General features: G+C 44.8%; 1 protein-coding gene across 1 annotated transcript in view; it reads right to left on the reverse strand.

Annotated features, from left to right (window-relative positions):
- The window catches only part of LOC310785722 (uncharacterized protein), a gene marked incomplete at its 5' end in the record, with an annotated part of 38,939 nt that overhangs the window by 12,819 nt on the left and 13,637 nt on the right, over positions 1-12,483 (reverse strand). Inside the window, 2 exons of the mRNA XM_083646858.1 lie at positions 2,891-3,148; positions 12,291-12,441. Of these exons, the coding sequence (XP_083502984.1) occupies positions 2,891-3,148; positions 12,291-12,441 (409 nt within the window). The remainder of the gene's footprint in view (positions 1-2,890; positions 3,149-12,290; positions 12,442-12,483) is intronic.

The raw sequence follows: 12,483 nt of genomic DNA on the forward strand, positions 1-12,483 counted from the left end.
TCATACTAGTATGGGATGCGATGCGAACAGTTGTATTATGGGATGTGCGTTTCCCAGGCAACGACACACGTTGACACGTTTTGGAACAGCGCTGCACGCTGGCACAATGCTCCTAAAAGCAAAATGCTTATTGTTTTGAATGATTTGGCATTATCTATTACTGTCCACTGTCAACACCAGTATTGTTGTATTGTAATAATATGCCATAAAGGTTTATTGAAATTTTGGGGAGAGCAGGATTTTTTTTTCTGGCCTGGCGGGGACGCTGTTGGCCTGGCGGGCCCACCAGGCCTGTAGAATGGTAGGGGAAACACTGACATTAGTTACAATTAAGCACTTCGACGGTGTTTTCTCACTGCCAGCTGGGTTGACAGATACTAGCTAGTCCGGTCACAGCCAGCGCTCGTCACTGCTCGTTAAAAAATTCCAAATAGGCGTTATTCTGATAAACTGGTCACATATTTGGATGTTACGTTCTCATCCGAAAAAATATTAAAACTTTATAACAGTTTGTTGTTTTTCGCTTGAAAACAGCTTTTTGGCAAATCTAAAAATAATTAAGGTAGGAGTAATCTACTTCCGGGTCTAAAACGGAATAACGATTACAAAATGTGTAAAACACACCCTGAATGGAGGAGGAAGCGGCTGCATCTGAGAGCCGTGATTTAATTCAATGTCATTTCAAATTATTTGGTTTGACTGTCTTAATTAATGCAAGTTCATTACGTTAAAGCCCCAATCAGTAACTTTTTCACCTTAATATAACAGCTTTTTAGTCATTGAAGATGGTACAGTGACTTGTAACAGGGAGAATGTTGGTCTTGGTGTTGGTATAATACAATAAAAATCTTTTGCATTTTGCAAGAGTATGGTTCGGTGACTGAGGGAACGTGATATTGGTGTTGGTGTTGGTATTGGTCACACACCGCCCTCCAAAGGCCTCTCCTGGGACTAAGCATTTTTGTGCCGGCGTCCCGGAGGCAAGCATGCACACTTGCGCTGTACAGCGGAAGCGCTGTCTTCAGGAAAACAAGGAAGTAACTCGGTGCGGATTTGCTACGAAAATGACGTTTCACTTAACTATGGATTATTATTTCATCACGTGGTGAGTACCCGATGTCATAGGGCTGGGCGATATATCGAATATACTCGATGTATCGCGGCTTGTGCCACGTGAGATGTAGAAATGACTATATGGCGAACATTCGAGTATAATTGTCACGCATTGTTTATAACTTAAGCCGCCGGCATGACTCGCTTCACGTTTCCTCTTGTCAGCTCTCCCTCTCAAGGGAGAGCTCAAGTCACACTCAGGAAGGGAGGGGGAATCACATGGATACGTCAAACGCGTCAAACCGCGTCAGACACACCCATCCTTAACCTATGCGCGATTCGAAATCACGCTTCCCACCAACCAACCCAAGCAGGCGCAGCTGGCGAAACATGGTCGCCTCCAGTGTAGCTGTTGTCAGTTTCAAATGATAACAAAACAACCACTATTGCGATTTACAATACATGTCCCGCAAGGTTTCTGAGATTAGGGGAAAGTCTGAGCTGGCGTTACGCTAAACCAAACGTGGGGAGGAGGCAGCGGATTTGTTCGGCGTTAACGTTAGCTGTTGTGGTCGGGGCTAACGTTAGCTAGCTGGTTAGGCTACCTAGTTGCAGGTAGCGCTCCACAAGCTTGTTGTGACCAAAATCCCCGCATTTAAAGCACTTCATACTCCCAGAGCTGGCATAAACCATAGAGAACCTCATGCATTACTCAAAATGAAACGTCCAGGGTTTGTCTCCAAAAGCAGCTAACGCTAACCTTACATGCAAGCTAACGTAGCTAGCTGCAGGGCAGTCATGATCTATAAGGAAAACGAATGCGCACATAGCCTACATAAAAGTCAACATCACATACGTGTATTTTCTTTAATCTAGACTAGAGGCATAATTTTTCAGTCAAAAGTGAAACGACACAGATATGATGGCTTATAGTGAGGCTTTCCATGCCTCACTATAGAACTGGCCCCAATGCAAAATTCAGACCGCTTATATGTTGCCGTCATGCCAATAAGAGTCTAAATTAAATTTTTTATGTTTTATCTGCAGACTAAGCAGCTAGGCTTTCGGTTCTATAAAATTATTTTTTGTATTGACTATTGAGTGATACACTTTACTAAAACAATCATATTATATCAGAAGTGTTGTTTGTGTTCACAGTGATGTCAGATTTGCTTAGGTCAGAGCTATGGAATATTAAATCATCCATCTTTGCTCACTACATCTGCCCTTTCTTTCTTCTTCTTTTTTACCCCAGGTGTGCATAAAATACAGGTTAAGAACTTATGGAAAAGTCATGGAAATCCATTGGTCAAAATGTGTATGAACCCTGAAGGGTTAAATTGAGCATTTATGAGAGATTTCAAAAATATCGCGATATATATCGTGTATCGCGATATAGCCGAAAAACATCGCGATATTCTTTAGAGGCCATATCGCCCAGCCCTACGATGTCACAACATGTTTAGAGCTTTCTGGCGCTGTGTTTTTTTTACTTTGAACGGTGATATCGATACCGATGCTAATGCACCCAGAGGGCGCAGTTTCTCCAATAGCAAAACTTGGAAAAGCTGCTGAATGGGGCTTTAGACTTATTTTTATCGTTTGGCATATCCTTGATTATTGTTTTAGTTTCTTATTTACCAGTTATTTTGTGTGTTCTTGTATCCTTTTATTGGTTTTATAGGATGGTTTTTATTTGTTATTTTATGCACTGAATGTGGCATTGTATCAAATACAATGTATTTGATCACTTCCTGGCAAATGTCTTTGTTTGTGAAGCACTTTGTAACGGTTGTTTTGAAAGGTGCTATATAAATAAAGTTATTATTATTACTACCTCTTGCTGCAGTCGGGACACTGGAAGGGTTTCTCTCCCGTGTGGTCTCTCAGGTGGATGCGGAGGCGAAAGGGCCGGTCGTAGCTTTTGGAACACACGTGGCACACATGCAGCTTCTTGCTTCCGGGGGGTGCTCCGCTTGACTCGCTAATGCCCGGGGGATCCACGGGAATGCTCTGTCCGCTTCTTTTCCCCCGTTCCCCCTTGTCGCTCTCTGCCCCGTCGTCGCTCTCCGCCGGACTGAAGTCTGGATCCAGCCTGCAGTTAAGGAAGGGCATTTTAAGTCAACAATCCATAAATGTATTTTATTTTCAAATAACAAATAAATCATCTGTTATCTCAAATTACTTTAAAAAAAATACTATTATTACTTAATAGCTTTTACAACTGTTGTATACAGGGATTAAGGCAAAAATAATAATAATAATCTTTTGACTGAAGATTTTTCCGGGCCTATTTTAGCTATTTCGGGCTTTTTAGAGTGCCCGCTTTTTTCCACCGTGCGGTCTCTTCCCATAGGTTTTCATGTAAAAAACGGTGGGCAGTGTGTACATTAGGGATGTTCATTTTGAAAATTTTCCAAAATCGATAATCGGTGAAAATTAACGATCAATTATCGATTATCGATCATATTAATACTTTTTTTTTTTTTTTTACAAAATGAATGCCTATGGCAGAAAATACGAAAGACAACGTGTTCTCCTCAATGAACTCTTTATTTCAATGTGTCTCCTCTCTAACACTGCTGTCCCCGGCGCATGCCGGTGTGAATTTCCCATGTTTAAAACAGTTTTGTTGGCACAAAGGCCCATGCCCAGCCAGAAAACTAGAGACTATATGAAGCTCCACCTCACGTTAGTCGGCTGTGCAATGGAGTGGGGCTAGGAGGAACGAATTCCACCCAAACCTAGTCCAATTTTTTTTTTATATAATAAAAAAATCGATCCAAATGCCACAGGATCGATTCCAATCCTTAACGATCAATTATCGATTTTCGATAATTGATGAACATCCCTAGTGTACATATCGCACTCATTTCACTCCCATGTTCCCAAACATCCAGTATGATGCATGAATTGTGTTCTGGTCTGAATCAGTATGTTATAAGGTTCCACAGTAGGTGTGCCAACAACACACTACACAGACATATGAAAATTACTGGATGTTTTGTTTTTTTATCAAGTCAAACAAGTAATTAGGTTAAGGGATCAGTATAACAATCATATCTAACAGTAGCCAGAGGAACTACAACAACATTGTCAAACATGTGTCCCAAGGACCCAACCCACCAGTCAATACTGTCAGACAACACCTAGGCTGCCTAGGCCAACCACCTAAAGCTAAGTAGTGTTACAATTCAACATCAAGTGGAGAGCAAACATATCCCACTGCACACTGTTCATTTAAAACATTCCTCAGAGTTACAGAACTATGGAGTGAGGTAACAGATGGAATCAACAGTGGTCAAGTGGTGCTTTATCATCAGCTAAATCAGAGACTAGCAGCCGATGCACCCAACGCTAACCAGAAACTGGTTACTATCCATGTATCCTGCACTAACAACAGTTGTTTGTTATCACGTTGCTTTACAGTTAGGTTAGATGTGCTTAGGTAACATTACTCTTGAGTCATTCATAACATTAGCATCGCCGCTATTGAAACTCCACCAGACTTTTTCTCTCCATCAAATGTAACGTTATTCTGCCGAGATGCATCTTTATGGTGGAAATGACAATTAGTGACATGTGGTCGTGGAAAAAGCGTCAACCCCCCGCCCTGTCGGGGGAGAAATACACCGAAAATAATAACGTTAACGTTACCGTTCGAGCGTGTATGCGTGTTAGCAAGTCTAACCTGTCCAATAAACATAAGGCCAACTCTGCATCGCTCATGTTTTCACCTCCACCTTTGCAGCAATAAATTAACTCTGGGTTTGGAGTTGTCTTACTGTGTGCTGTCAGGCTTTTTAAGCATTGCTGCAGTTCACTCTGCCATGGTTGCAGGGTTAGTTAGCGGTAGCATTTCCATTATCTTCAGCTCCAGATAGTACATCCAATCCAATCCAATCCAACTTTATTTATAAAGCGTCTTAACAGCCACAGGGGCACAAAGTGCTGTACAGAACAGAAATAAGCAGCACAATAAAATAGATAAAAATACGTAGAATAACTAAAAAGGAATAAAAATAGAAAAAACATAGGCAACAATAAAACAATAAAATAGATAAGAATATGTAAAAACAAAAGAAACAGCACTAAAATCAGTAAAAACTACAAAAAAACAATGAATCAATAAAATCATAAAATCAACATTCTACATGGTGTCGAAAGCCAGGGAGAAAAGGTGCGTTTTAAGGAGGCTTTTAAAGTTCGACAGTGATGAGGCCTGCCTAATCTGCAGCGGCAGCTCATTCCACAGTTTAGGGGCGACAACGGAGAAAGCACTTGCCCCCCCTGAGCTTACGCCTAGTTTTAGGCACTGTTAGGAGCAGCTGGTCAGCTGACCTGAGAGAGCGGGAAGGTGTATAGAAGTGCAACAGCTCAGAGAGGTAGGGCAGGGCAAGGTCGTTAAGGGCTTTAAAAGCAAATAAAATAATTTTAAAATGAATCCTAAAATGCACGGGGAGCCAGTGGAGTGAGGATAAAATCGGTGAGATGTGCTCATGCTTATGAGTGCCAGTTAAAAGACGCGCAGCGCCATTCTGAACCAGCTGGAGCAACAGAGGATCCACTCACTCCCATATAAAGTGCATTGCAGTAATCCAGCCGAGTAGTTACAAAAGCATGGATTACTGTTTCAAAGTGCTGTGCTTGTAGGATGGGCTTAATTTTGGCCAGCTGCCTCAACTGAAAAAAGCTTGATTTGACCACAGCCTTGATCTGGCTGTCAAATTTAAGGTCAGGGTCAATCTTCACACCTAGGTTCTTCACCATAGGCTTAACATACTGCGCCAGCGAGCCCAGGTCTACTAACGGGGTCACGGAGGGGCCACCAAAGACCATGACCTCGGTCTTTTTATCATTAAAATTAAGAAAATTCAAGGCTATCCAGGACTTAATGTCATCAAGACATTTGAGCAGCGGCTCTATGGAAAAGTAGCCAGACTTTTTTAGCGGTACATAAATCTGGCTGTCATCAGCGTAGCAATGAAAGGAAATGCTGTGCCTTCTGAGGATGGAACCAAGGGGCAATAAATAAGGGGAAACAGGACAGCGCCGAGTATTGAGCCCTGGGGGATGCCATACAAGAGGGGGGCAGTAGACGACACAGAGCCCTCAAGCATAATGCAGAAAGATCAATCTGCCAGGTAGGACTTGAACCATTCAAGGGCTATGCCTCTGACGCCCACCCACTGTTCTAAGCGGGCAATTAAAATCTCATGGTCCACCGTGTCAAAAGCGGCCGACAAGTCTAAAAGTACCAGGACAACACAATCACCGGAATCAGTAGCTAAAAATATGTCATTAAAAAATCTTAAAAGTGCTGACTCAGTGCTGTGCAGGGCTTTAAAACCAGATTGGAAGACCTAAAGAATATTGTGTTCATTTAAAAAGTCCATTAGCTGCTCCCGGGGGTTTCCTTCATATAGGAACCCCTTCACCAAAACATGCAATATCCTGGTTGCTGATGTGGTGCCTCCCCTGGTTGTTAAGGGCGCCTGTTCGGAGGGAGGGGAAGATTCAAGATTCAAGATTTTTATTGTCACTCCGTAGTACAAGTATCATGTGTGAAATTCTTGTGCTGTAGACTCTGTTACAACATAGTGCAAATAACGCTGCGATAGCCCCTCCACATGATTAGTTGCCGACACCAGCGTCTTTCTGAAAAGTTACATTATTCTCAGCTGGAAGCGCTGGGAGGAAAAACGGCGGAACGCTGTGAAAAAGCTGGGCGTAGTGCACTTTTCAGTGCAGAGCAAACGCAGCAGAGAGCCACCAGAGACACTCCCACGGAGGAGTGTGCAGTTGAGGGGGGTGGGGCACGGAGGGCAGCATACAACACCGACCCAGACAGCAGGAGGCTCGATGGACAGATTTACAAACACAAGCTAGAATATCTGATGCCCACCAGCAGTAAATCAAGACCAGCAAGAAAGTGTAGGGTCTGCGCACGCAGGGGCCAGCGCTGCTGGTTGCAGCTAAAAAATATTATTTTGCCAAACAAAATTCCTTTGTTTTCGCTGTTTTATTGAAGGAAATTATTTTTGAGGTGTCACTACATCAGAAAATATTAGCTTCAGAGTCAGTGATGTGCTTGAAATGCTTCATTTCACAAAAGGCTGATTATCTCAGCTTCTAGTTTGAAACGCCTGTTTTTGGTGAAAACAACCTATCTTCTCCGGCTGATAACTAAAGAACGGAAAATGATATCAATAAACTTTTTTTTGCTGATGATACAATAGAGTCTCATCGTTCTTTGGGCGTGTTCGGTGTTTACATAGTAATATCACACAATGGCCCAATCCCAATTCTTTTCTTAACCCTCAATCTTAACCCTCAAGCTCAACCCTCAATCTTAGTAGCCCTCAAAACTAAGTGTTAAGGGCTATCTTGCGACTTTAAAATGGGACAGCCCTTAACTCATTGAGTGCCAGCCACTTTTGGAGAACGGACGCTCCCAGTGCCAGAGTTTCAGAGCGTTTTCAGTGATTTCTCGAGGCCCACAGAATATTGTGTGATATTACTATGTAAACACCGAACACGCAAAAAGAACGATGAGACTCTATTCTATCATCAGCAAAAACAGGTTTATTGATATCATTTTCCGTTCTTTAGTTATCAGCCGGAGAAGATAGCTTGATTTAACCAAAAACAGCCGTTTTTTTCTAGAAGCTGAGATAAAGAGCCTTTTGTGAAATTAAACATTTCATGCACATCACTGACTGAAGCTAATATTTTCATGTAGTCACACCTCAAAAATAATTTCCTTCAATAGAACAGCGAAAACCAAGGAATTTTGTTTGGCAAAACAATATTTTTTAGCTGCAACCAGCAGCGCTGGCCCCTGCGTGCGCTGCTGGTTGCAGCTTCTTGTTGGTCTTGATTTGCTGCTGGTGGGCATCAGATATTCTGGCTTGCGTTTGCCAATCCTGTCCTGCTGTCTGGGTCTGTCTGGGTCAGTGTTGTGTGCTGCTCTGCGTGCTGCTCTGCGTGCAAAAAACGCAATTGACGAACATACTCGTCCTTGGCACTCTACGTTACTAAACCAATTGACGAACATACTCGTCCATGGCACTCAATGAGTTAAAGGCAGATACGTCTTCAGACTGTGGGGGGCAGCAATATGCCAAAGCTCCGGATCCAGTCTGTCAATTCAAAAGAAGAGGAAAAAAGCATCCCTACAAATATTTCCTTGATAATATAGATGTAGAAATTATGATAACCATTGTATTATCTTAGTTTAAATGTCATTTTATGGATTTCCATTTTGGAGCCTAACACATTTGTTGTTGCTAACTATCGATAGTCAGTAGCCGTGCTGGTGCGGTCAAGCCATATTATTATTATTATATTATATTATATTATAACATTGCTAACATTGCAACGTAGCCGAGTTAACACGGTCACCAGTTAAACCGAAACATGTTATCGGCACTGCTGGATGTTGTAACTACTGACTACCGTGTTCATGTGATAATAGTTTGCAGTTATCTCCCATGCTTTTTATCTAACGATCTATCATTAGATAAACACTGCAGTCAAACCAGCCCTCACGTCGGAAAGCACGGTCATTCTAGCCCCCACTTGTTTTGTGGTGCGTAGCATTACACGTAGGCTGTATCTTGATAAAAAACAACTCAACAACGACATTACCACCGAGAATTATGGCATTTCGTAACAACGTTAACAATGTTATAATATAATAATAATAATATGGCTTGACCAGCACGGCTACTGACTATCGATAGTTAGCAACAACAATTGCTGTTAGGATTCCAAAACGGAAATCCATAAAATGACATTAAACTAAGCTAATACAATGGTTATCGTAATTTTTACATCTCTATTAACAAGGAAATACTTAACTTTGTAGGGCTGCTTTTTTCCTCCTTTCGCTGCCATCTTCCATCTGAATGGATCTAGCTGATGACACGCAAGGGATTCTGGGATCGCACTCACTGCCAAGGGTGGTCCTGGAAAATCTCAAAAGTAAGGGCCATACAGCCCTTAAACTTCACCCTTAACTCAACACACTGAGAATCGGGACAGCACTAGCACTTCGCGGGAGTGCGCATTTTTGAGACTGAGGGTTAAGATTGAGGGTTAAGATAGGAATTGGGATTGGGCCAATATTCTGTGGGCCTCGAGAAATCACTGAAAACGCTCTGAAAGGGCTGGCACTGGGAGCATCCGTTTTCCAAAAGTGGCTGGCACTCAATGAGTTAAGGAGTCTCGTGGCCTGCGGGAAGAAACTGTCTCTCAGGCAATTTGTTCATGCTTTTGGGACCCTGTATCTCCTCCCTGAGGGTAACAGGGAGAACAGGCTGTTGTGGGGGTGGTATGTGTCCTTGATGATCTTCAGGGACCTCCTTAGCACCGCTGGTTGTACAGTTCCTGCAGTTCTGGTAGCTCACATCCTGTTAGGTGCTGGGCCGCGCGCCTCACTCTTCTTAGCGCCCTGCGGTCCATGGTGGTACAGTTCCCGTACCAGGTGGTGAAGCAGCCAGTCAGCAGGCTTTCAATGGTGCCTCTGTAGAAGTCCCTGAGGATTTTTGGCCTTAGCCCAAATTTCTGTCCATGTAGTCGCTGCTGGGCCTTTTTGACAGCAGTGGCGGTGTGGCTGGCCCATGTCAGGTCCTGGTGGATGTTGACTCCCAGGTACTTGAAGCTGTCCACCTTTTCCACCACTGTGCCGTTAATGGTGATTGGGGGGGGTGTGCCTCCCCCCCCCCCCCCCCTCCTGTAGTCTACAATGATCTCCTTGGTCTTGGAGACGTTTAGAGAGAGGTGGTTGTCCTGGCACCATTGTTCCAGGGCCTCCACCTCCTTTCTGTAGGCCGTCTTGTCGCTCCTGGAGATCAGCCCACGACCGCTGTGTCATCTGCAAACTTCACGATGGTGTTCGAGGTTTGAGTCGCCACGCAGTCGTGGGTGTAGAGGTCGTACCAGAAGGGGCTGGAGACGCATCCCTGGGGCACTCCTATGCTGATGGTCAGTGGGGGGGAGGTCTGGCAGCGGTCTGTCAGAAAGTCCAGGATCCAGTCACACATTGCTGTGTTTAGTCCCAGATCCTTGAGCTTGCTTACCAGCCTGGAGGGTACTATGGTGTTGAATGCTGAGCTGTAGTCCACGAACAGCATTCTCACATAGGTGTCCTTCCCCTCCAGGTGCGAGAGGGCGGTGTGGAGTACGTGTGCTACTGCATCCGTTGTGCTCCTGTTGGGGCGGTATGCAAATTGGAGCGGGTCGTGGTCCGGGGTGAGTGTGGGGCGGATCTGTGATATGACCAGCTTTCCGAAGCACTTGCTGGCTATGGGCGTGAGGGCTATTGGGCGCCAGTCGTTGAGGCTGGTCACTTGGAACTCGTTGGAATAGCGTGATCCTCCCACGTGCTATGTCCTACCGGTGAAGCTTCCCCTGTCAGGTGACAGGCGCCTCGCAGAATGGGTCATATCATTCAGCCAGGGCTCTGATTTAGCCCTGGGCTGCCTGATCTTAAATGGAGCAACAGTGTCCATAGCCGTTTGACAGGCGCCAGTAAACCACGAGCTAAGGGTCTCAACATCATCACATATAGAGTCTGGAATGACAGCATTTTGACTGAAAACAGCAGAGAAACGAGTAGCAGTGGAAGGATTAATAATCCGGCAGCGGCGAGCAGGAGCGCCAGGTTTAACTGTGCTACAGCCAAGTGCAGCGTCAAACAGGACAGGCATATGATCAGAGAAAAAGGCGCTACAAATCTCTAGGTTACAAACAGGTAAACCATACGATAAAACCAGATCAAGTGTGTGCCCACGTTCCTGCGTGGGGCCAGACACGGACAAGGACATGGACAAGATGAAAACAGTCGATGACATTTAAAAAGTCCTTTGCCAAAGGGTTGTCAGAACAACACACATGCACATTAAAATCACCGACAATCAGGACACGGTCATAATTTGGCATATCGGCCAGGAAGGCAGAAAAATCATTAAGAAAATCCTTATTGTACTTGGGGGGCCGGTAGACCACAGCACACAACACTGTATGATTGATCTCAAACATGCTTAGCTCAAAGCTGCAGAACAGTGAAGGTAGCGATAGCTGCTTACACTTGTAGCCACTCTTGTAAACAATCGCTAATCCCCCTCCTCGGCCTGACATCTGCAGGGTGTTAAAATAGCTGCAGTCAGTCGGTAAGAGTTCAGTGATTGTGCTGGACTCACCAACGTGTAGTCAGGTCTCGGTTATGAAAAGGAAATCTAGTCCCGTGGAAGTAAAGAAATCCTTCAAGATGAAAGTCTTGTTTGCTAGCGATCTAGCATTCACCAGGCCAAATCTAGAGGAGGCGTCAGCGGCCTGGGGAGCCCGATACAGAGGCCGTAGATTCCGCAGATTCACCCCGCAGGAGTGGGGGCGGGGGCGGGGGCGAGGAGAGCAGTAGCCGCGGGGCTGGAACAACTCATCCGAGCCCATGACAGGTACCAGCCAGGTGCCGACAGGATCCAGTGGGCGCAGGGTAGTGAAGGGCCGCGGGGTCGCTCCATATCCCGGTCCACGGGAAAGCGCGCCAACCCGGTTTTCAGTCTCACCAGGTAGCCGCTGCGCTTCCCACGGCGGCGATGACGCTTGCGCCGAGGGAGTGGTGCTGGAACACGGCAGAGGTAAGCCGGGATATCCGACAGGAACGGAGGCAGTGTTTCATGGCCACTGCGATCAAACTTAGCGAGATCATTAGCAGAGTGTCTAAGATCTAGCAGCGTGTGGCGATCGTAAACCAGTAGTGAGTTGACATTATGATCAAAAAGGAATACAAACATTAAAAGCACACACAGTACTTGCAGAGGCAGACGGCAAGCCACACACAGCGGTGCCATCTTGTTTCTTCCTCTACATGTTGGATTGGTTGTTCACGACGAGAATGATCCCCCGAACATCTATTCTCACAATTCTTGAACTTGAACAAACTTCTTCAGTCTAATGCAATCATTAGGGATAATTTAACCTGAGGAACTCATGTCTGAGCGACAGATGTGCAACCGTGTTTTGTTTACATAAGGAGCGCAGCTGCATATAGCGAGCAGGGTCGCGTTGATGCGATCAGCGGAACGACAACATAGCACAACGGTCGCCCTTTTCCTCTTAGATATGATAGATGTTTTTTTCCATATTTTCTACGTTTTCTTATAATTGGTATACCGATTTGGTGTTATTTTTCGTATAACATAAAACCGGTGTGAATGTGTGCCCATCCTTACCTGTAGTCGCCACCTTCCTCCTCTTCTTCATCTTCTTCCTCCTCCCCTTCCATTTTCACCTCCTCCTCCTCCGGCTCCTCCCCCTCCTCCTCAGGCTCCTCCCCCTCACTGCGTTGCTGCTCTGAAGCCACGCCTGATCGGCATGCTGAATCTGAGTGGATGAATAAGAACAATATTTTATTTGTTTTGAAAT

This window comes from Poromitra crassiceps, assembly GCF_964638095.1.
Source record: "Poromitra crassiceps genome assembly, chromosome: 11".
In the NCBI taxonomy this organism is placed as follows: Eukaryota; Metazoa; Chordata; class Actinopteri; order Beryciformes; family Melamphaidae; genus Poromitra; species Poromitra crassiceps.